At 45.4% G+C, this 23,336-nt stretch overlaps 1 protein-coding gene across 20 annotated transcripts in view; it reads right to left on the reverse strand.

Annotated features, from left to right (window-relative positions):
• The window catches only part of CIT (citron rho-interacting serine/threonine kinase), a 2,264,529-nt gene that overhangs the window by 383,847 nt on the left and 1,857,346 nt on the right, over nucleotides 1-23,336 (reverse strand). For 14 of the 20 annotated variants that reach the window (XM_069619715.1, XM_069619714.1, XM_069619724.1 and 11 more), the window contains 3 exons: nucleotides 6,295-6,464; nucleotides 5,237-5,281; nucleotides 4,543-4,623 (listed from right to left, as the gene is read on the reverse strand). In XM_069619715.1, coding sequence (XP_069475816.1) covers nucleotides 4,543-4,623; nucleotides 5,237-5,281; nucleotides 6,295-6,464 — 296 coding nt within the window. The remainder of the gene's footprint in view (nucleotides 1-4,542; nucleotides 4,624-5,236; nucleotides 5,282-6,294; nucleotides 6,465-23,336) is intronic. The other 6 variants (XM_069619729.1, XM_069619718.1, XM_069619723.1 and 3 more) reach the window with 1 other exon arrangement.

The raw sequence follows: 23,336 nt of genomic DNA on the forward strand, positions 1-23,336 counted from the left end.
TTAATCCTTACCTGAATCCTGATCCATTTCGCCACGGAACTGAAAGACAGAAGTCTTTGAAGCATTGCTTCGCATTCCTACGGCGCTGCGCTGAACTCACCTGCTTGGCGGTACTTCAACATTCTATCACGCTCTCTCCATCTCGCGGCCGCCCTCCGACACCTAAGGAAACAAAGACAGCAAGGTGAGCAAGGGGACTCTCTAAGGCTATACAAGCTAACCCCAAGGACTTACCTGATTTACCACGGGAGGTACTCACCTCAACTCAGGTCGGCGCAGTCAACTCTGCTTCATCGCCGTACCCCGGCCCCTAAGGGGAGAAAGCAAAGACAATACCAGTTACCCCCCACAAAACTTACCTGATTTACCACGCGGGTCTCACCTCATCACGGGTCGGCACAGTCAACTCTGCTTCATCGCCGTACCCCGGCCCCTAAGGGGAAAACCACAATAGACTTACCTGAATCTTACCAAGTGCCATTTGGAAATCTTCGAGTGGATTAATCGGCAACCTGCAAGGAATCGGACAGAGTGAAGATCAGACATTTGAACTCTTATGAACAATTGTACTTTAGAGTCAATACTGGAACTCACCAATTCCTCTACGCCAGTGAAGTAACTGGTCATCAACGCGCCCCTGCAGTCGACGCAGGATGGAGAGCTCATCCTTCCAAACCATCAGGTGAGACTAAGGAGGGGACATCAAGAGTGATCTGTGGGAAGACAACGGGAGTGGGGAAGGTGGGTTGACACTCAATTCCACGGGTGGTTAATTCCTCTTCTCCTTTTCAGAAGAATATTCTTGCGAGCCAGACAAACTAGGCTGAGCGGGCCAGTCCACTCAGTCATCTCGGCGCTACACGTCACGCTGGTGGAAACAACAGTGGCCCAGTTCCGGTCGACACCCCCGTGGGAACCAGGTGAGCGTAACAGAGAGAGAGTAGATCACCTGAGGGTGCCGAGAGGGCTAAGACAGCGTTGAAGATTTACAAAAAGGCAATTTTTAGGGCCAAAAGGCATTTTCATGACAAGGAAATCACCAATGCCAGTAACAAGCCTAGATAAGTCTTCACATTGGTTATCAGATTCTGCAAACTGAATTGTATTGCCTTGTCCCTTGAGCCTTCTTTAGCACAAGCCAACTCCTTCAACATGTTTTTTTAAAGATAAAATAGAAGCAATACAGCAGTGTATTGTGGCAAAGGCCCAGGAAGACAAGTTGGACCTTGGGGTGGCAGACTGCTTAGGACCAGGTCCCCGGCCAGGCATATCATCAGCTGAAACCAGCAAGGATGGTGTGCAGTTTGATTTTCGACCCGTTAGAGGACTTAATTCAATCCCTCATTGCGAATCTGAAGCCCACCAATGAATGTTGTTCACATTATCCGCCTGTGCTGCCAGGCGCCTGGCTCAGAATATTGCTCCTTTCATGACCACCTTTGTCAACAAATCGTTGGCCCAGGGCTTGGTTCCCAGTGAGCTAAAAAATGCTACCATTACACCTCTCTTAAAGAAAACCAACTTGGATCCGGCTTGCCTAAAGAATTATCGGCTGGTGGCAGGCCTAGGGTGGCCTGGTAAAATACTGGAGAAAGTGGTTACTTTCCAACTCCAATCATTTGTGGAGGAGGCACTGCTGGGCAGGCTTCAATCAGGATTCCGGCCTAAGCACGGGGCTGAGACAGCCTTGCTATCTGTGTACGATGAGTTGCTGGAGGTCGCAGATAAAGGAGGGCTTGTACTCTGTGATGCTAGACTTGCCTGCGTCCTTCGATACAGTAGACCACGACATTATTCCTGAGTGCCTGAGAACGTCAGGGAATGTCTCTGAACAGGCCAGTAAATGGTTTGATTCATTTCTGGGAAATAGACATCAGCGGGTGAAATTTGGAGGCTTCACCTCAGACCCCACTGAAACGAACTCACTGTCACCCCTGCTATTTAACTTGTACATGCAGCCTGTATTGAATATTGTGAAGAATCATGGTCTGAGCTACCATTCATATGCCGACGATACACAACAATTGTACATCAAAATTGACAACATTGAGGATGCTTTCCTTAAGGTTAACCACTGTGTGGAAAAGAGAAATACCTGGATGGCACAAAATCAGCTCCAGCTGAACGCAGCCAAAGCCAAGCTTATTATGTTCGGGCCCAGGCAGTTGGCTAAGGCTGCAAGGGAATCCTTTGTCCCACGTATCCTCAGTGAGGAGCTTCAATTTGCCACCAGAATTAATAATTTAGCTGCCTTTGGCAGGAGAATTTGGGCTGCAAAGCTCTGGTTGGAGCTAAGATCCAGGCAGACCATTATCCTCTGCGCATACCTTTTATCCCAGAGGAGGATCACACTGTATTGGTGGGTGCTCTATCAGACACCCATTTGGACTATTGTAACAACCTTATTTAATTCCCACCAAACAGATGTAGAGGCTCCAGAAAGCACAAAATGCAGCGTTTATATTGGTTGGCCGAATGGGCAGATCGGCTCATGGCTCCCCCCTTCGCAGAACACTGCGTGGTTGTCAGTGGAGGATCGTTTCAACTTCAAGGTGACATGCCTGATCTTTAAGTGTATAAACGGGTTAGCTCCCGAATACTAAGTTCCAAAATCTGCCGCTATTCTCCTTCTAGGTCTCTCCGTTCAAGTGATCAGCTACTACTGAGTGCCCCTCGCTCGACATACGTATCTAGAGGAGACAGAAGATTTGCTGTCTTTGGCCCCAAACTTTGGAACAACTTATCTTTGGAGATTAGTGGGAGTCAGACTCTTGTCCAGTTTCGAAAGGTGCTCAAAACATTCCTATTTAAATAGTGGCAGCATGGTTAATCTGGTGGTTTGTTTCCCCTTTCTACATCTGTGTTATCACCTTTCCGTAGATCCAACTGCGCCTTTATCGGATAAGTCCATCCTGAGCGTGCTATAAATACTGAAAATTAAATAAAAATCAATCTTATTGGCTGTGGGCAATATGACCCAAGAATGACCAATAAGAGCAGTTTACAAATGTAAAGGTAAACTGCTTTTACTGTTATAGAGGATTCCCAGCCTGACGACATGCAAATCCATTAAAGATCCAATGCTGGAGAATGTTAACACTTGTTCACATCAAGAGGGAAAATACTATCTAGGCACTCTATGTGGATTCCCTTTGGCTGCCAATGTTCAGATCTACCATATGGCTCACAGCATCTAAAAATGCAAAATGTCTACAAATATCTCACCAGGAATGGTAGGAAAAACATTCAAAACAGCTGAATCATGGTAACAATCTTTCGAGGTCTGGCCAGAAACAAGCAGGTTGGCCGGGAAAGTACGTTAACCACCCAACTCAAATCCTACTGGCAACAAAACCAACTACCAATGAGGTGTGAAAAACGATGCTTCCCAGAGAAAAAGGATTGTGGACTCAAACACTTATTTGTAATAGGAATCCTAGAATCCAATGCTGCTCCTCGTGATCCCTGCTGGAATATGGTGGTCCCATACATGAATGCATTGTAATTATGGTTACTGTGCATGCCCCTTAAATATTCACCACCATAGCTAGCGTTTAAAGATACCAGTTTGTATCTGCTTGGTCACACTGCACAGGGGTCTCATAGCCAAAAACAGCACTTTCTCACACGAGCTCCAAAAAGAGCCCAGGAAAGCATGTTATTTTCGGAGCCTAACTGGTCATAAACCGTAGCACTTCCTCTGTACTGTACAGGGGTGTTGCTAGGTCTGGAAAAGATCCAGGGCTATGATAATTTTAGGACTGCCGGGACAGGGGGCTAGCTAGCCTTTTTGGTTGTAACTCCTGAGCTTCTATCTGGGGCTACAACCAAAAGACTCAGGGCTATAGCCACCTCCCTCAGCACCCCCTCACTCTCCCCCCTTAACAACGCCTCTGGTACTGTGGCCACTTGGTGGTGAGTGTGCCACACTTTGAGAAGAAACAGTTTCAGGTTGTACAGTGGCTCGAGAGGATAGCTCAGGGGAAACGTGCTCGCCTTGGAAGCAAGACAACACGGAACATCACAGGTTCGATCCTCGGGTCCGCGTTTAGAAATCTCTGGGTATTAAACGTGTTATAAATAACCTATCATATCATACATTACACATGTAATATTAAGGTCCTTGCAGAACTTTTTGATCACAGGTCGAGGGTCAATTTGTTCCACAGTTGGGGGTTCCTTCATGAAAGCGCTATGCAGCATTTACATTTCAGCTCTAAAATTCTACCAATGGGGTATGTTGATGAACTGATTTCTAAGTTTCTTGGAAACAGACGAAACATATTTGGAAGGTATTTAAAACTGTTCCGTCGGATGGCTTCATGCAGCAAGCACAGCATTAGGAGGAGGGTTCTGTGTTCAACATAGAGCCAATGACGTTATTAGGTTGATGGGTTTGAAACAAAGGTGGATATTTAGCCATAGGGGTGTGATTATTTAAATTAACACAATGGGGTCAATCAAGTTTACAGTACCTTCTTATACACTCAATAGCAATTAAATTTGGAAAACAATATAACCAATTAATGTAACACATATTACCTGATCAGTGAGAGGAATTGTACAGTTTATATCCAGTCTGTCTTCACCCTCCAGCTTCAGCAGAGAATTTCCAAGTAGTTTCTTTAATAGGGAAAAACATACTGCATCATTCACCACAAACAGCAACCAGTAACAAAACCCAGTTATTATTACAGCACTCTGCAAAGTGTTAATGTCAAAGCCGTTCCAGGAGACCACGAGTGCAAGGCACATGTGTTAAGCAGAAGTGCTGAATGCGTGTGACAGGCCTTGGAAAAGGGGAAAGGTGGTTGTAGAGACGCTGAGTTGCCATACAGTTTAAGGCTAAAGTAATGAACAACTTGAATGTGATGTGGAGAGCGAAGGCAAACATCCTGTGAACGAGTTCTGAACCAGGGTTAATTTTACTATAAACACGCATCTCACAAATGTATTTGGCAGCTGCAGATGTTAATGCCTTTCTAAAAACAATATGCACCATAAGGTTCTAGCAGATTATTGCCTGATACATTTTAATTAAAGCTACATTATAGCTTAAGCATTACATATTGCCCTCTGCAAGTCTCTCTTCCGCAACGGAAAATGCAGAGGCGCAGAACTGGCAGTGAAGCTTCAGTCTATACTTCCAAGGGTGATCAAACAGGCACGAAGAAGCAGGCTGACAGATGTAAAGCCCAAGCGAAGCTCCACAAAATAAGCAGTTTTAAGTCTTTACCTGAACAAATGGGGACAGGAGCTCCTCGAACAGGATCGTGTTAGCCTAGTACACATCAATATCAGGGTCAGTGCGTGAGTTATGGAGCTTGGTATAACTTACTGGACTTTCAGTGAGAGGGTGTTACAAACTAAGTATTACAGACAGGCACACTGCTTTCATACTAAAAACAAATTCTTCAAATAAACAGGTTGCAATTGTTAATGCCAACATTCACTATGGTTTGTCATCAACACAAACAAAATATCCAGAACCATTATGCTATAAACCTAAATTGCCACAGGTTGTGGACCTAATCTGTCAGCCACACAACAGGCATCCTTCTACTGATAATAGAACTTGGAAAAGTGTCTGTCCTTATTGGGAGTGTGGGTCAATGCATAGTACCTGAAAGCGTGACCCTGTGCCTGGCTGGTTACCCTGTGCCTGGCTGGTTACCACCCTTATAGACCTGATTTGCTTAAAGGGACAATTCATGTTATAAACCTGACCAATTCACAGCTCAAATGTACAGAAATACTGAACATCCGGTATCAGCACTCTTTATATGTAGTGGATTTGCCCATTATGTAACTTGTAACTATAAAACTCTTCCCCTAACTCTCACCCAAAGTTCCATTGGATGTATTTTCGTTCAGTTTGTCATTTGTTATAACACTTCAGGACTTCACATTTACCCTAGAGTAAAGATAACTACATGTATAGCATCGTGCCCTTACTAGGGCCTGGTTAAAGTAAGAAAAATTATTAAACCAATACAAATATGAACAAAAGGCTCAAAATGGTACTTTCGTCACCAGACACCAAACAGTGTTTCCTACTCAAATAAAGGCCTGAACACTAAGCTTTAGAATGGTCCAAAAGAGAAAAGCATGCACCTTCAAAGGGTCAAAGTTTTGGCTTCTCATGGATGGGTATGTACTGGCAGAGAAAGAAATATCAATAGCACCTTTCAGCTCCTCACAGTTTGAGGACGCATACAAACAGCATACAGATGTAGATAAACTGAGCATAACATGTACGAAACATGTTTTAAATCTACTTATGTTGATACTTACAGAATCTGCTTCAGCCTTTTCCCTTGATACTCTGCCTCCTGCAACCACTGACTCCAGTGCTGTGACCCATCGTTGCTTATCAGGGAAGCTTGGTGCCAACAAGTACAGCGTTCTCCCAGGAAAACACGTTGTGTGCGGGTGAGACTCCAGCTTCAAGACATATGGCACATCTAAAAGTTGAGGTAAACATGAGGCCCCAAAATGGTGAAAATTCGGAGTATGCCTAATCCATGATCGGGTAAAAGGTGTAACATCATTCAATACGTGTGAGATCAGTGAAATCTGGATGCTGAGCAATGGCAAAGTTACCAGAGGATGTAGATAATTTTTCCAGCCAGGGCCTAGAAAGAGGCATCATACATTTATCCTTTCCCATCTAGAAGCATATCTGGTGTATTTGAAATGAAACATGGAGGAAATTATACTTGCAATGCTAGTTCACCATCATTTAAGTCAAATTAAACCTGGGCTTCGGCGCCCAAACACCCCTCCTATTATTCTCTACATAATTCTTGAAAAATCACATCAAAAGTCTTTTTTTTGGACAAGAAATTGTTTATATTGTTCTTATTTCAAAATATATGACAACAACCAACATGTGTTTGCATTGTTACAAATCATAGGTTAAAAAGGCACAAAACAGTTTTATAATGTGGAACCTGCAGCATGTCCAAGCATGTTAGGTGGTGTATGCTATTTTATGCATTTGTGGACTCATTTATATTTGAAGTACCGCCAAGAGGTACGGGTGAGAATTTGTGGACATCGAAGTACTTTAGGAACTGATGATCCAAGATTACTGCTATCCGTACACTGGTAGGAACACCACCAATTTGGCAAGAAGAGGGATATACAATTTGTTGGTTTAAAACTACAACCCTCTGCAAGAGAAGGCGATGGAGAGACGAGTGACAGTTGAAAGCAAAGATCTGCCAATATCGAACTACCATGAAGGGTCTTAATTGGGAACATGAGATGGGAGTATTTCTTTAAATAGAACCTACCAGTTTAAATTGTGTAAGCATAACCATCATGTAATAGTGCCTAAATAATAGCACACAGTAAATTGTATCTGAAAAACGTAGTCGATTAAGAATATTTTCATACTCCAAATGCATTGAGTGAAGGCCAGCTGAGGCCTACCTATTATGAGGTTAAATATTATTACATGAGTGCAGTGGACGGGTTCAGTTGCGGGCCTTTGCCCCAATCACACACATTAGTGCACTAACCAATAGCGCAAAGAAAATTGGGTTTCAGCCCACGGAACTACATATTTCAGTTATATCCAATGCCCACCATTAGTTAAGCATTATTAACAGGGCATTCATATGGTTGAGGTTAAATGTGTCCTTTTGTTCAAGGAGGATATTGACTAATGAAGTCACAATCCTAGCACAGAATTGAAATGCTTGAATATAACTATTTAATATTCAAATAATAACATGAACTCACTTGGGGTTTGCAGTAAGGGTACATGTATCTGGACTAAATATTATTGGTTAAGTGGGTTACGGCAGTTTTTGTTTAGTGTAATTATCCAGTGCAGATGACATATTTAACATCTTCAGCACTCAACGTGCCACGTCACACCAACCAAAGGCAGAGCAGTAATACCAGCGGCCTCCGGACCACTCTGGAATTATAGAAATGTTCAGTTACTTTTGTAATGATAACATGTAGAGCTTTCGAATAGGCGAGCTCAACCTGTTGGCAAAGTCTAAATCTTAGCATACAGCTTCCAACACTGGTGAGGATACTGCATCACAAATGATGGGTGATTTATTATATTATCTATTAAACACTGGTGAATCAAGCGGAGAGGACTTAGGGATTAGTATGCAGGGTGGAGTTTTAGTCACAAGAACCTCATGTGTTTAATGAAAGAACTCAGCAGTTACCACACAAACTCTTGGAGTGTTTATCAATGTTAATGAAGGTGTGACGTCAGCCATGGTACGTCACACTATATAAATAGTAATTAGCCTTAATGGCCGTTCTTTGCCTGCAGCCACACGGCAAGCCGCTTTTGACCCATTTGGGAGCTGGTTCTAACCTGCCAGCATATGTAAGTTATGGATGATATAAAGGCTCACTTTAGATTTTCGAATAGCCTAAGCTGTATGCCACAAGGTAATGTATTTAGCACGATGCTCGTCTTCTCTTTTTGTGTGTTTTAAGGAATTGCAGATACTCATTCAGAAATAGCTATACAACCTTGAAAAAGGTAGAAATCGTAATTCGTTTACCAGGGAGATTTATTTCAATCCTCTCACACATGTAAGTAACTGTGTTTATAGTAATTCAACTGTGTGCTTTGGTAATCTAGAATTATACTCTTTTGGGTAACCCTATACAGATTTGTCTATGTATTTTGTGTCTTAAAGAACAAGAAGACACGTATAACGCAGTAGTGACCAATTACTTGATTGATTGATTTGTTATTTATAATGCGCCAAGGCACAACCAGGCAGGGAGGGGAAAACAAGGGAGAACAAGACAAACGATCTTACCATGCCTAGAAACATTTAGATCGTGCAAGTGCGCAACCAAAGAAGTGCATACTGTATCATTCACCACAAACAGAGGGGAGAGGAACGGGAGAAGTGCACCCACAACAGGGCCCTGAGTTAAGTGCAAGCAGGGCAGGTCCTCCCAAGGGAATCACACCCAGGTAGTGCAAGGAGGGCCAGGTGGCAGTGCAGGAAGGCCAGCAGGCAAGTGCGTGGGACTTGACAGTTGGGGGGCTTGCTGTCCTGTACGACTCAGAGGATCACCAGGCAGCCAGTCAACCCTTCCAGAACCACAATGCTAGCATTAGCTGTAGCAGTACTGGAGCTGGCGGACATGCCCGCAGAGATACTGATTGAAGAGGCAGTGAAGCAGAGGATGCAGCAGAGGCGCATGAGGAGAAGGAGGGCCATCATGGCCCAGCAAATCCCCAATGTGCAGCAGGTTGTACCCCGCAGGCAGCCACCCATCCCTCGCCTAAGGGCCACCCCATTCAACCTGACCCCAGCTCAGATCCACACCCTGTACTGGCTAGACAGGGACACCATCACCACCATAGTGGACCTCATACATGATGACCTAGTCAGCCTCATTAATATCCGGACAGCCATCCCCCTCCTTGCTGAGGTAGTGTTTGTGCTACACTTTATTGCCACAGGCCCATACCAGCACCCAGTGGGGCAGCTGCATGGTATCTCCCAACCCTGTTTCTCCCGTGTGCTCTTCCAGGTGCTTGATGCACTCCTGTCCCAATAACAGGACCACATCAGCTTTCCACAGACTGCTGAGGTGAATGCCACAAAAATAGCATTCCATGCACTTGCAGCCATGCCTAATTTAATTGGTGCGGTGGATTGCACACATGTGGAGCTGGTGGTTAGGCATGCTGTGGAGGTAGTGTACCGCAACAGGAAGCTGTACCATTCCCTCAACGTACAGATGGTGTGTGATGCCCGCCAACTCATCACACATTGCTGTGCAAGATACCCTGGCACATGACACCATGGTGCTGCGGAAATCCACGCTGCACTGGTACATGGCACGACACGCTGGACAACATAACTGGCTGCTTGGTGAGTCTAACTACAAGGCCATGTGGAGTGTTGAATTGGAGGGGAGGGGGGCAAGTGAACAGCATAGCATACCTGGCTGCTGGTTGAGTCTAACTATACAAGGCCATGTGGAGTGTTGAATTGGGGGTGCAGTGAACAGCAGAGCATGCCTGGCTGCTGGGTGAGTTTATCTACAAGGCTATGTGGAGTGTAGAAGAAATGGCCCAGTATGACACCCATGGCCAGTGGATGTGCAGGCTGCATGCATTAATCCATCATAACTCCTACTGCAAATTTCTGCTACAATTACTAAATCCCTGCGAAAGTGCACAGAGGATGGAGAGGTCATTAAAAGGCAAAGGTAGATGAGGACTAAGCAAGGAACATCTTTACCCACAAGTCTAACAACAATAAACCTCACACATTGAAGGGGACATGACCCTACTCAGCGTTGTGAGGGCATGAAATGGGCAAATGTGTAAGTGTAACTGAAGGTGCAACACAGTAGTAGCATGCCAGAGCGCAAGGCCTTGACAGCCGTGTCGCCATGTATGTAAAATATACAGTGCATACATAACTCCATATATTTGATCCAGCAGTTAACCAAAACCACATGTACCAGAATGCAACACACCATAGTGACAATGATAGGCAAATACACAGTTAAGGAAAAACACAACACATGATGCTCTGCCAGAGAATCCAGAAGCTGCCAGCCCAGAAAAACCTGTGGATGCCCACACATTTGACAGGTACACTGCCTGTTAATACCCGTGTCATGTCTTCAAAAGTAACAACTTTAAATGGAATGCGTTTAGACCAAAACCTCTGAATGGGGAAAATTCTTCACTACCACTAATCTATGATTTGAAGGTGGCAGCGTCACCCGATCCACTGTTTCACACCCCAAAATACCCCCTCATAGCAAATATTTAACCCTTTACCCCACACACACATATTCCATCAATATATCCTTCGACATATGGGTTACGATATCAAAGCATGTCTATATAAAGGATTCGTAATAAACACTGGATACCTATACTACCACTAAATTATAAATGCATACCATATAGTTATATGTGACACATTAATGACACTTACATCCATTTATGTCAGTTGCTGGGAAATTGTTAGAGGTAATCTTGTCTGTGAATGGTCCATGTGAATGCAACAGCACAACACACACCCCACACGCATCCTGACAAAATTCCCTTACGTTACACGAAAAATAACTTATGAGATCTAAACTCTATTCTGCCTGTGCATGTTAGTCTTCTCAATTAAACACTATGCAGCCAGTCTGCAATCGGACTGGGACACAAAACACAAAACATGAAGAAAATGTGCAATCAAGGTAAGCGCGAAAATGACCAGAAAATATAATTGATATTAGGCACCCTATACTGCATAGTATGTAAAAACCACACTGTTTCTAAGATTTGAAGAACTTTGCAAACAAAACAATATGAAGCATCTAGTAACTTATATGTTAGGCACAGACAAGCAACCTGTCAACCTGTACAAAACGAAGAAACGAAATTTGTTTATAGATGCTGACAGACATAGATAAATATCTGTGTATATATACTTTGTAGGAAACGCCACAGATGACATAACAGTAACCTAAACCTATTCCACCAGAATAAGACCGCCAGTAAATAACAAGACACACAGCCAGTATCCACATTACCAGACAGTAAGTAACTAGCATGTTGTGTAATCTTTTATCTCAAACTAACATGCACATCTAAGAATTCAATTATGGTGATCCCCAGTTGGATGCGTAGTCATCAATGTCTATTTTTACAGGTTTCTGTTAGTGAATCAAAAATGTAACAATTGAAGACACAAACTGCATAATATATCCCCTGAAGAACTGTCTCTACGGAGACAGAGAAACACGTGTCGGGATAGCAAGAGACCGCAATATATGCCACTACTCCACCAGGAAAACCATCTAGTCAAAGGATATTATTGTGAATATAAATATCAGGCATATCATGTTTGAGGAGAATGAAGGTAATTCAACTCAAGTGAAGCAAACTGTTTATGATGAATGAATAAACCTTTGCCAAGGACAACGAAAACGCATCATACTTTTCTTTACTTCAAAAAAATTGGTAAAGAGGTGTGCGCAGACAGGCTGACCCTATCTATGCAAACTACTATACAGCCTGTGCAAACATGGAATGACCAGGAAATTGACATGTACCTTTGTTGATCCCATGCAGGTGATGCTGGGTATCCTCTGATGCCAGGGTGAATGACCCCCGTAAGGAAACCCCACAACAGGCATGAACAGGCATACAAACGTGCCCATGTACGCAATCGCTGCACATTGAGCAGACGTTTGGCCTGTTGAAGGCCAGGTTCTGCTCCCTCAGCAGATATGGGGCAGCCCTCATGTACAGCCCTGAGAAGGTGGGCAAAATTGTGTTGGCATGAGCCATGTTGCACAACATGTGCATCAGGCGCAATGTCCTCCTACGCCCCGAACATGGACATGCTGCCACCAAAGGTTGAGGACGAGAATGAGGAGGATGATGATAATGTCCAGCGCTGCGGTGGCAATGATGGACGTGCCACATGTGCAGACCTTATACACCACTACCTTTGAGCACCTGCTACACACACATCATTGGACATCGAGCACACTGGGCACTGGACACTGTACATAAATAAATTCACTCACACTAAAAGATCAATGTTGAGTCATCATTTTGTTTTGGACACCATATATATTGTGAGAAAAATGACTATTTACATTTGTGATGGGCCTTAACTACCTCTACAATCTCCCCCAAACCCCTCCCCAACTATCCCTCTTCACAACCCCTCCCCAACTATCCCTCCCCACACCCACACCCCAACTAGCCCTCACTACACTGCCTCCCCAACTATCCGTTCCGCCACACGCCAAGTCTGTGTTCTATTTGCATCCACGTTTATATGGAGGGGTGCGCACTTCTGCAGGGCGAATCAGCCATAGGAATCTACGCCTTGGGCTACTTTGTTGTGAACTTGTGGGAATGTTGCTTGAGGATGGTGCCAGTTCAAGGGCATGTGCCATTGTTCAGCAAGTGTCTGCACCAACACAGCGATGGACTCACCCAGGGTTGAGAGTGACCCATTCCCCTCCCTCACACGATGTGCAAGATGGTATATGCCTTGTGTGGTTCGGCCAGCATCTGTGCGGTCCTCCTGGAGGTGTCCCTGTAGTGTCTCCCGCGTAAGCCAGGCCTCCTCCAGCTATTGTTGCACCATTGTGTGCATAGATGTTTGTTGTGCCTCCATCCTGGACAGACGGCCTTCGATGTCACAAACATTGCGTAGGGTTGATGGTTGTATGTGTTGGGGGCTAATTGGGCCCATGGGACTGAAACCCTCAGCATCGGCGTAGCTGTGGTCGCTGGATACATTATCAGGCCCACCGTCTTCCCCAATGTCGTCGGGTAGATTCCCTTGCATGAGGGGTGCAGGTTCCTCCTGTCAGGAGGAGGGAAGGGGGGGCTGTACAACAAGTGGCTCCTGTCGGGGGTGGCTGGACAACAGATGGCTCCTGTCGGGGGAGAGTGGATGGCTGTACAACAGGTGCCTCCTGTTCGGGTGGTGGCTGGCCGGCTGCAGTAGTAGCCCGTTCCCATCTGCTGCCGGATGAGCTGTATTCCTGGGTGGAGGTGGTAGTTGGCCGGTGGCGGGGTGCCCTGCTGTTCCGCTATGTGGTCGGCTGTTCGGCCTCATTACAGATGATGTGCCTGTGTGGGTCAGAAAGGCAGGGCATCAGTGATGGTTGTGGATTCATCAGACAGACATAAGTACTAGTGATTTCAGATGTATCTGTGTTGGCATGGACATGCTGATGGCCATGGCATGGTGCACACAGGCATGTGTCAGGGAATGATGTGTGGGTGCATGTGCGGTGTGCCTAGGGTAGTGATGTTTTCCGTTTTGGGTGTTGTGTGTGTCACACAAGCTGTATGACATGGGGTTGTCTGATTGACACACGGATGTGTTACACATGAGTCTGCTGCCTATGGCATTTGCTGTGTTGATGATGTAGCGGGATGGGACATGGGGGGTGGGTGGGACAAGTGTGCCACATGTATCATTGATGTGTGCATCTGTCATCTGGTGGTGGTAGTGGTACGTGACACTGACGTGACTTTGGGAATGTGGTAACACGGCGGTGACGACAGCAGTTGTGCAGTGTTAGGGGAAAATGTGTCTGAGTGACTGCAGGTGCAACTTGTGGGGTCAATACAGGGGACATGTGTGATGTGCGAGTGGTGTATGGGTGTGGGTTGAAGGCAGGTTCGATGTGATGTGGATGTGTGCAACGAGGTTGACAGTGGGTGGACTGCCAGCAGGGCTATACTGGCCTCGGGTACAACATACTACACATGTTGGCCTACACATTAGCATTGGGGCTACAAGGTGTGTGATATGATATTGGGCTTACAAGGACTCACCAGCCTCATTGGATGCGGCATCTCCAGCCTCTGCGTCTCCAACTCCCTTGATCGACTCCATGTGCATTATGCTGCTGCAGATTTCCTCCCAGGCCTGCAGTCTTTTTCCCCGAAGCAGCTGAAGCTGGATATTGAATATCAAAGATGAGGAATATGTGGGAGAACAACCAGTCGAAAGAACGTTACCAGGGGTAAGTAACTTGTTCTTCGAATGTATTGTGTCCTCACACGTATTCCTCATCTTTGATAGACTCCCAAAGCAGTATTTGATTTGGTGGAGGGAGTAGAATTATATTTTAATGGTCTTCATGAACCGAGTGCAGGACTGCTTTTCCAAAGCAACCATCCTGTCGGAGGGAAGATTTCAGGCAGCAATGCTTTGTGAACTTGTGGATAGTAGAACACGTTGCAGCTTCACAAATACTTTTTATCGGTACACCCCTTTGCAGGGCTGTGGAGGTAGTCATGCCCTTGGTGGAATGGGACCTTAAACCTTCAGGAGGATCCTTCCATGCCAGCATGTAACGTTCTGAAATGGCCAGAATGATCCATCTGCACAAGGTCTGTTTAGTAACAGCCTGACCCAGTTTGTGACCCGAATAGCCAATGAAAAGTTGATCATCAATACAGAGTTTTGAAAGTCTAGATATATAAAAGTTTAAAGCTCTATGAGGGTCCAGCATGTGTAACCTCACCTCCATGCCAGGATGGGGGTGGGGGCAGAGGAGATGATAGAAAGAAGGCAAAACAATGTTTTGTCCTATGAGGAAATCAGAAATGATTTTGGGTAAACATGAAGGTTTAACCCTTAGAACAACCCTATCCTTATGAAAGATGGTAAAGGGCGGCCTGGATGAAAGTGCCTGCAACTCGCTCACTTTACGGGCTGATGTTAGAGCTACCAATAGAATGGTTTTAAAAGGGACATGAGTGTAAAGGTTCAAAAAGTGCACACACATCAGGAATTTTACACCAAATTAAGGTCCGAAATTGGAACCTGGAACGGACATGGTGGGAACACTTTGGTGAGCCCCTTTAGAAATTGTGTTACCAATGGAATTTTAAAGTATGGACATTCCTCTGACGAGCGCTTAAATATGGACAGCACCACCAAATAGCCTTTAATAGTACCAATCTGGAGCCCCAAATTGGCTAAAGATAGCAAAAAGTATAGAACATCCAGAGTTTTACATAGAAAAGGATCTACATTCTATTCTCTGCGCCAGTTGCAGAATTGATTCCAACGGCAATGGTACAAAGACTTTGTTGCTGGCCTTCTGGCCGAAAGCAAAATCTCCATTACATCATCTGGGAGGTGCCATTCTTGTACCTCAGCCTTTCAGAAACCAAGCGGGAAGGTTGAGTATTTTGACCTCTGGATGGCGAACCAGACCCTCCTCTCATGAGAGAAGGTTCTCTTCTTGTGGAAGACGTATTGGAGGACAGATGGCCATGTCCAGAAGGTCCGGGTACCACGTCCTCCTGTCCCAATCCAGGGCAATTAGAATCATGCATTTGCCGAACTTTCTCAACCTCCTGATCATGTGAGGAATGACGGGGACTGGAGGAAACGCATACAAGAGTGGAAATTCCCAGAACACCACAAGCGCGTCCCCAGGAGGTCCAGTGGGGGTAATTCCCTCGAGCAATACAGTTTGCACTTCTGGTTGACACAGGTCGCGAACAGATCCACTTGCTGGGTTCCCCAAAGAGTGAAGATCTCTTGAAGGACTTCCTGAGCTAGTTCCCACTCATGGGAGACTGTGCGCTGCCTGCTTAGAACATCTGCCGCTGTGTTCGCCTCTCCGGCTAGGCAAACTGCTCATAAGGAGATTCCTTCTTGAATTGGCCAGTACCAGAGCTGCATTGCCTCTCTGCACAGTGCAAATGACCCTACACCTGCTCTCTTATTGAGGTAGTACATGGCCACTGTGTTGTCCGTCATTATCACAACATTCTTTCCCCTTGAATAGGGCAGACAGGCTTTCAGCGCTACTTTGATTGCCCTCAGCTCCAGAAGATTGATATGTAGTTTGGACTCCGTTGGAGACCAACGACAGCTGACTGTCAGATCATTGGTGTGGGCTCCCCACCCCGTGAGTGAGGCATCCATCACCATGGTCATCTCCGGCCATGGTTGCCAAAAAGGATCTCCCTTCAGAATGTTGTCCTTACAGGGCCACCACAGAAGATCCTGTGCGACCCTGCATGAAACCTAAAGTAGGTCCGACATCTTTCCTGAGAACTTGGACCATTGATTTCTGAGAGCCCATTGAAGGGATCTCATTCTCAGTCAGGATTCTGGCAACAGAAAAATGCAGGATGCCATGAGGCCGAGCAACCTCAAAAAAATCAAAGGCCGGGAGACAAAGGGTACTTTGAAATTTGGTGACCATCTGTAGAATGTTTTGAGCCCTCACCTCGGGTGGCAGGTTCTTTCCCAAGGATGTATCCAGACCACCTCTAATGAGTTAGTTTCTGAGACACTGTCATATGAGACTTATTGTAATTGAGGGAGAAGCCCAGTCTGTGAAGAGAGTGGCAGGTGACGTTGAGATGATCCAGGACTTGTTTGGGAGAACGCACCCTGATGAGCCAGTCGTCCAGGTAGGGATAGACTTAAATCCCTCCTCTCCGGAGACTCGCTGAAACTACCGCCATCAGTTTGGTGAAAACCCTTGGGGTGGAGGTCAGACCGAATGGCAGAACTCGAAGTTGATCATGAGAACCGCCAACTGCGACCCTCAGGTATTTTCTGTGCTTGAGATGGATTGGAACATGAAAATAAGGATCCTGGAGGTCCAATGAGACCATCCAATCCCGAAGTTGGAGTGCCTGAAGGAGCTGAGAAAGTGTGTCCTTCCTGAGGAACTTGCTCAAGTATCTCAAGTCCAAGATGGGTCTAAGTCCTCAGTCCTTTTGGGGTATTAGGAAATAAGGGGAATACCAACCCTTGTTCCTCTCCGCTACAGGCACAGGTTCTATAGCGCCTTTCTCTAGCAGGGTCAAAATCTACTGCACAAGGAGCAGATCTGGAATCCTCAAAGAGTGGTTCCCCGGTGTATTGTTCTGAGGTCTCTGTATAAAAGGAAGTTAGTAACCGTGGGCCACAGTTTCCAAAGCCCAAGCATCCAAAGTAATGTCCCACCATTCTTCTAGATGCTGAGACAGTCTGCCTCCCACTGGTGAACTGTGACTCAAGACCTCAGAGAGGTTTTGAGGCAGAAGATGCAGTGGCAGATGGTAAAAATGCCCCTGCTTGAGCTGGCTTTGCACCTCTTCCTCGTCCACCACGAGGAAATCTTTTGCCCCTTTCACCAGCCATTCCTCTCGCCCTTCCAACTGAGGAGTAGTAGCAAAAAGATCTACCCCTTCAAGGTTGTCCACTAAGTCGAAAAGGCTGAGGTTGCCTAATAGCGGCACCTAAAGGTTTGGCTGCCACCTTCGAGGTCTGCAACTTCTCAAGACTCATCAGCCTTGTTGCCAAAAAGGTGTGACCCGTCAGAGGGCATGTTGAGAAGTCTGGATTGCACATCCGGTGCAAAATCTGACTTCCGTAACCACGCAAACCTGCGCATAACGGTGCTAGTAGCCATGGCTCTGCTGATGCTGTCAGCAGAATCTAGACTCGACTGAAGAGACTCACACATGGCTTCTTTGCCGTTTCTAACTATGGCTAGGAACCAGTCTTTTTCATCTCCTTCGTGAACGTGCTATGCCACCATGGATATGCTGTCCCATAGAGTGCACGTACATTTTGCAAGGGTACCTGTGGAGTTAGCAGATTTGAGCACCATATTCCGTGCAGAAAATGCATTTCTTGCCCATCCATCTACTCTTTTGTCATCTCTATCTAGAGGGATGGTATTGTAAACCGCTTGCTTAGATGTTGAAGTAGCTGCCTGCGCCACCAGACTCTCTGGAGTGGGGTGTTTCGACAGGTAGTCGGGGTCACTAATGGAAGGGCGGTACTTCTTGGTCAAGATCTTATTTATAGCCGGATTGCTTTCCGGTGTTTCCCAATTCTCCGCCACCCTTTTTTGCAGGGCAATATGAAACTAATATAGGATCTGACTGAGAACCCTTATCTAGAATGTTGTTATGCCATCCTGTTCGAATGGCAATGGAGGGCTACTCCACCCCATGTTGTCCACTACCTTGGATACGAGTTGTCTGTAGGATGCATGAGCATGCTCCGCAGCATCTGGTCTCCCAAACTCCAACTCAGGTGAGGTGTCCACCCCAGTTGCTGTCTTTAGGTTGTCATAGAGGTCTCTCAACCTTGACTCCTCTGCAATAAAACTCCCTGGTACATTTGGTGTACCATATTGGAGGCCAAATGGAGCCTCATCATCCGATTGTTCATTCTCCTCCTATATAGAAGAGACTTAAAATAGTCTTTTCTTAGCAGAGGTACATAGGTCTTCCCAGATATGAGGGGTTTTACAAACAGATCAAAGTAAAAGGAAACCATGTCGTTGAAATTTTATTTAGGCTTTAGTGGGGTGCTCAGCGTCGATGGCATAGCTGGCAATGATGGCGCAGCTGGCGTTGATGGCAATGTCGGCGTCAAGGGTTTGGCTGGCATCGAAGGCACCGCCGGCGTCGAAGGTGGCGATGACCTTGACTTATGCTTTCAGCTCGACTGATCCTTCCATGTTATATCGGATCGAGGCCTAGACGGCTCCCGATGTCGATCGGGCCTTCGTCCCGGGCTCGAAGACGCGCAGGATTTAGGTCGAGCCCTTTTCTTCCTGGCTTCTTTCGAAAACGCATGGCTTGGAGGCTTTTGTCCTTCAAATATTTTGAGTCTCTTTCCTCTGATGGCCTCCCACTCGACCCGAGTGGATTTTTTAGTTGGGCAAGATACCCTTTCAGGGGAAGCGTCTAACGAAGTGGTGCCTTCTGTTAGACTTCATCGAGGACGATGAGGAGTTGCGAGAGCCATTCCTCGATCTGGACCGCTTAACCGTCTTCCACCGAGGAGCGTCGCCTCTTGACTCGTCAGTCGAAAGTTTTTTGGCCGGGTAGGAGATTTAGGGATTCAACCTACGTTCAACTTCCCCTTTCGTTCCTTCAAGGCCTTTCCTGTCATCGACTCGCACTTGGAGCAGTCCGGGGTGTTATGGTCTACCCCGAGGCACCTGAAACATATGCGATGTGGATCGGTCAATGACATTTTCGACCCACAATCACGTCACTTTTTGAACCCGGTCTTCAGGGTTGTCAGTGTCGACAAAGAAGACATTTTCTCTCTCGAAATAACAAAGTTGTCATGAAAGTGCAGAAGCACAGCGTATTTCTCAAACCAAAAACAGAACTGAAGCCAACAGTCGCTGCGCCTGCTATATGTCTTTGATGACATCATCCTCTAGACGGAGACCTTAGAGGGACAGCGAGTCAACGCCATCAATGCACAGCACCCTCTGCCAAAATAATGTTTTTCCAAAGCAGCTGTAGCTGGATATTGAATATCAAAGATGAGGAATACATGGGAGAACACAATACATTTGAAGGAACACAGTGATCCAGAAGGTCGCTATTTGTTCCTGAAAGGGAAGATACAGGGGAACACACTGACAATGGGCACTGTGTATTGCTCGAATGGGGGTCAGATTGTCTTTTGGGATGCGCTCAAAGAAAAGCTTAAGTTGTTTGTGGAAGGACCCCTCATAGTTGGGTGGGAGGGGATTTGAATATGGTTATCGATCTGACCAGGGATAGAAAGAGGATGGGGGTATCATGAACAGCTCTCACGAAAGATTGAGGCTATAAAAGATATAACCAAATAAATCACAATGTAGAAATTATGGACTCCCTAGCCCTCCTGGCTTTTCAGGGACTACCCTTTCACATACTATTCCTCTGTACAGGACTCCTTTTCAAGAATAGACCTCATACTGGTGGACGTCACCCTGAAAGGTCACAGAGCCGGCATGCAGGTCGACCTGGTGCCATGGTCAGACCATGACTTAGTTCGAATAGTGGTGGGAGAATGGTGGGAACACACCCGCAAAGGCAGATGGAAGTGCAGTGTTTCCCTTTTAAAAGACAAGGAGGTTTCTCGAACCATTTTGACAGCGATTAAAGAATATTTTCACATTAATGATAATGGGGAGGTTGGACCACATATCTTGTGGAATGGGTTTAAGGCAGCCGTCCAGGGGGTACTGATCCGGGAACGGATCTCAAAAGAAGAAAGTGAGGGTGATGCAGGAGAACAAATTGAGAGCTAAAATTGCGTCAGTGCAACCAGGGGATCCCTACAGTAAACACATGACCCCTCAGACGGTGAAGAAACTGAAAACGTACAAGGCCCAGCTTAAAGACCTAATGTTGCACACACGGAGAAGAAACTGTTGTTTCTTAAGCAAAAGTATAACGAAAAGGGGGTCAAGCAAAAGTATAACGAAAAGGGGGTCAAGGCAGATAAGATACTAGTATGGAGGTTGAGAGAGACCCAGAAATCCAAGGCATTGGCAGAAATAAGATCAGCCGAGGGGACGATGCACTATGACAGAGAACAAAGGGGTGGAATTTGGGAACTATTTTGAATTCCTATATAAATCTGAATATGGAGGGGATGGATCACACATTATTAGGTTCATCAACCCCCGACCGATACCTGGAAAACCACGGGAATCGGCCTTAAACATGGATTCTCCCATCGCTCTCAAGGAAGTGATCCAGGCAATTGGAAAGATGAAGGGGGGTACGACTCCAGGAGATGATGGCTTTTCTGTTAAGTTCTAAAAGATGTACCGATCTATCCTCTCTCATTTAATGAAGGATTTTAATGCTGTACTCAAAGGGGGCGGGGGGACCCCATGAGACGATGATGGGCGCTATATTAGTAGTCATGCACAAGGAGGGTAAAGACCCTACCTCATGCCCATCATACTGTCCGATTTCCCTCTTGAACACGAATGTTAAAATATTAGCTAAGCTTTTAGGGAACAGACTGGAGGGAGCACTTGCGGCTCTGATCCATGGTGACCAGGTGGGATTTGTAAGTGGGAGGCAGTTAATTTGTCAGTTAATTTTTAACCACTGGACAAAACATTTTGACGAAACAAACAAGTTGTATGACATAGCATAGAATTGCTCTATTTACAAATTATTGTGATGGATGCATCCGACTAGGTTGAGAAGACATGCATCAACACTAAACCGAGTTACACAGTGCGAATAGAAGTTTGGGTGTCTGGAGCCGGAGACTATTCGGTTACATTCATGAATACTGAAAAACAACACATTTTTAGCCAGCAACAAGTGGAAACTGGTCCCAACAAAGTCAGAGATGCCGGTGGAGGATTGACTCCAACAATCTACTCGCTATCCCTTGAAATGAAACACAGGGATCTGAAATTGGCTTATACTATTCCAAATACAAGGGCAGAACAATGAGACTTTGCCCTACGTCCTGAAGAAGGTCTTGAAAAATCAAAGACAGTCAGTTCTGTTATATGTGGACCGAAACACATGTCGATGATTATGTGAACATTCTGGCAAATTAATAAACCAGAAAACATGGACTGGGCCATAAACAACTGTTATAATTTTTGGAAATGTCTGTATTAGTATATCAGTACACAATGTATAAAATGCCAAATTGTTTTTACAGAAGAATGTATGAATGAGATAGTATGGGATTGAGTATAGATGCTGGATATTTGAAATATATGTGGATATTTGACATGATGAATTTATGATTTTAAAACAATACATACAATGATGTGTTATATGTTTATTGATTAAAATTTGTAATTTGTTTGATTAATCTGTGTCATCCATATCCTCTGGTCCACCCTTCTGTTTGAACACTGTCATTCTAGGCAGAATACCATTCATACCTCATATACACAAAACACATTGAACATTTTCGGTCTCTGATGATTTTGTTTTAAACAAAAATCTTAAGCAATATCACTTTAGAAGTCAAATAAATCCTATGGACTCCAGCTCCCATAAAGTCTCAAGTAGTAAAAAGAGGAAGAGAAGGAAGTTAATGAGGATTGAAGGAAACACCAAGCTAAACATGTGGACCAGTTTATTGTGGTATTGTTTATTTAAACTTTTCCCAACAACATACAGAACCGTGCAACATTCCAAACTTCAAAATAAAAGTGAACCGATAATAAAAGTCAGTTAAACATAGACTGTACATGCCTGTTCACGTGCACATTAAAATTCAGCTCCATCAAACTAGTGTATTAATGATCTTGACCATTTCCCTCCTTAGCAAGGTAAAGTATATAATGCATGCCTGGTTGTTCCCACTCATGCACATCTCCCGATCAGCAGGCCCAGGCAAGGTTACTGTCATGCCTGCAGAACGTAGAGCCCCCACCCTTAAAGATGCCAACGCTGCACAGCCACATAAGTACATGGTGGATTCCATTGCCCCTTCCCCACAAAGGCGACATGCCCTTCTATCCCTTGCTCTCTGGGATCAAGATCCCTCGATTTCCCCCGGTATTAAATTTCAGTTTGAGGTAATCCCACACCAGGTAATTACCCACAAACTGTCGGATATATGAAGGGATAATTTTTTCTGGTCAGGAAGTAGGCAGTGAACTCTGCAGTCGAGTTTTTGGTACCAATATTTATTATCGCCTGTTCCTGTGCAGAATTTACTAATATATCCTTGATAATTCTTTTGAACCAAGGGGAGGGGGGAGGGTTAGGGGGAACCGAGCAGGTCTCCTGGGGCCAATCCTAGCCATCTATTGGCCAATATGCAGAGCTGGGTCACATTGCTGGACGGCATCCAGGAAGCTCTCGACTAGCGAGCCTCAAATATCCTCAAATATTAATGCCAGTAAGTTGCCCACTGGGTGTTAACTTCCAAAGGGTAGCCAAACAACTCAGATGCATTCTGCAAAGGATGGGCATCAGGTTAAACTCCGATAGGACCGCCTCGATCACTGTTCGCTAAGGTAGGCGCAAGAGGCTCCTCAGCAGACTTCTTTCTAATTTAGCCACTTCCTCTAGTCTTAACAGTGAC

Source organism: Ambystoma mexicanum, chromosome 10 (assembly GCF_040938575.1).
Source record: "Ambystoma mexicanum isolate Mex_15411 chromosome 10, UKY_AmexF1_1, whole genome shotgun sequence".
Lineage (NCBI taxonomy): Eukaryota > Metazoa > Chordata > Amphibia > Caudata > Ambystomatidae > Ambystoma > Ambystoma mexicanum.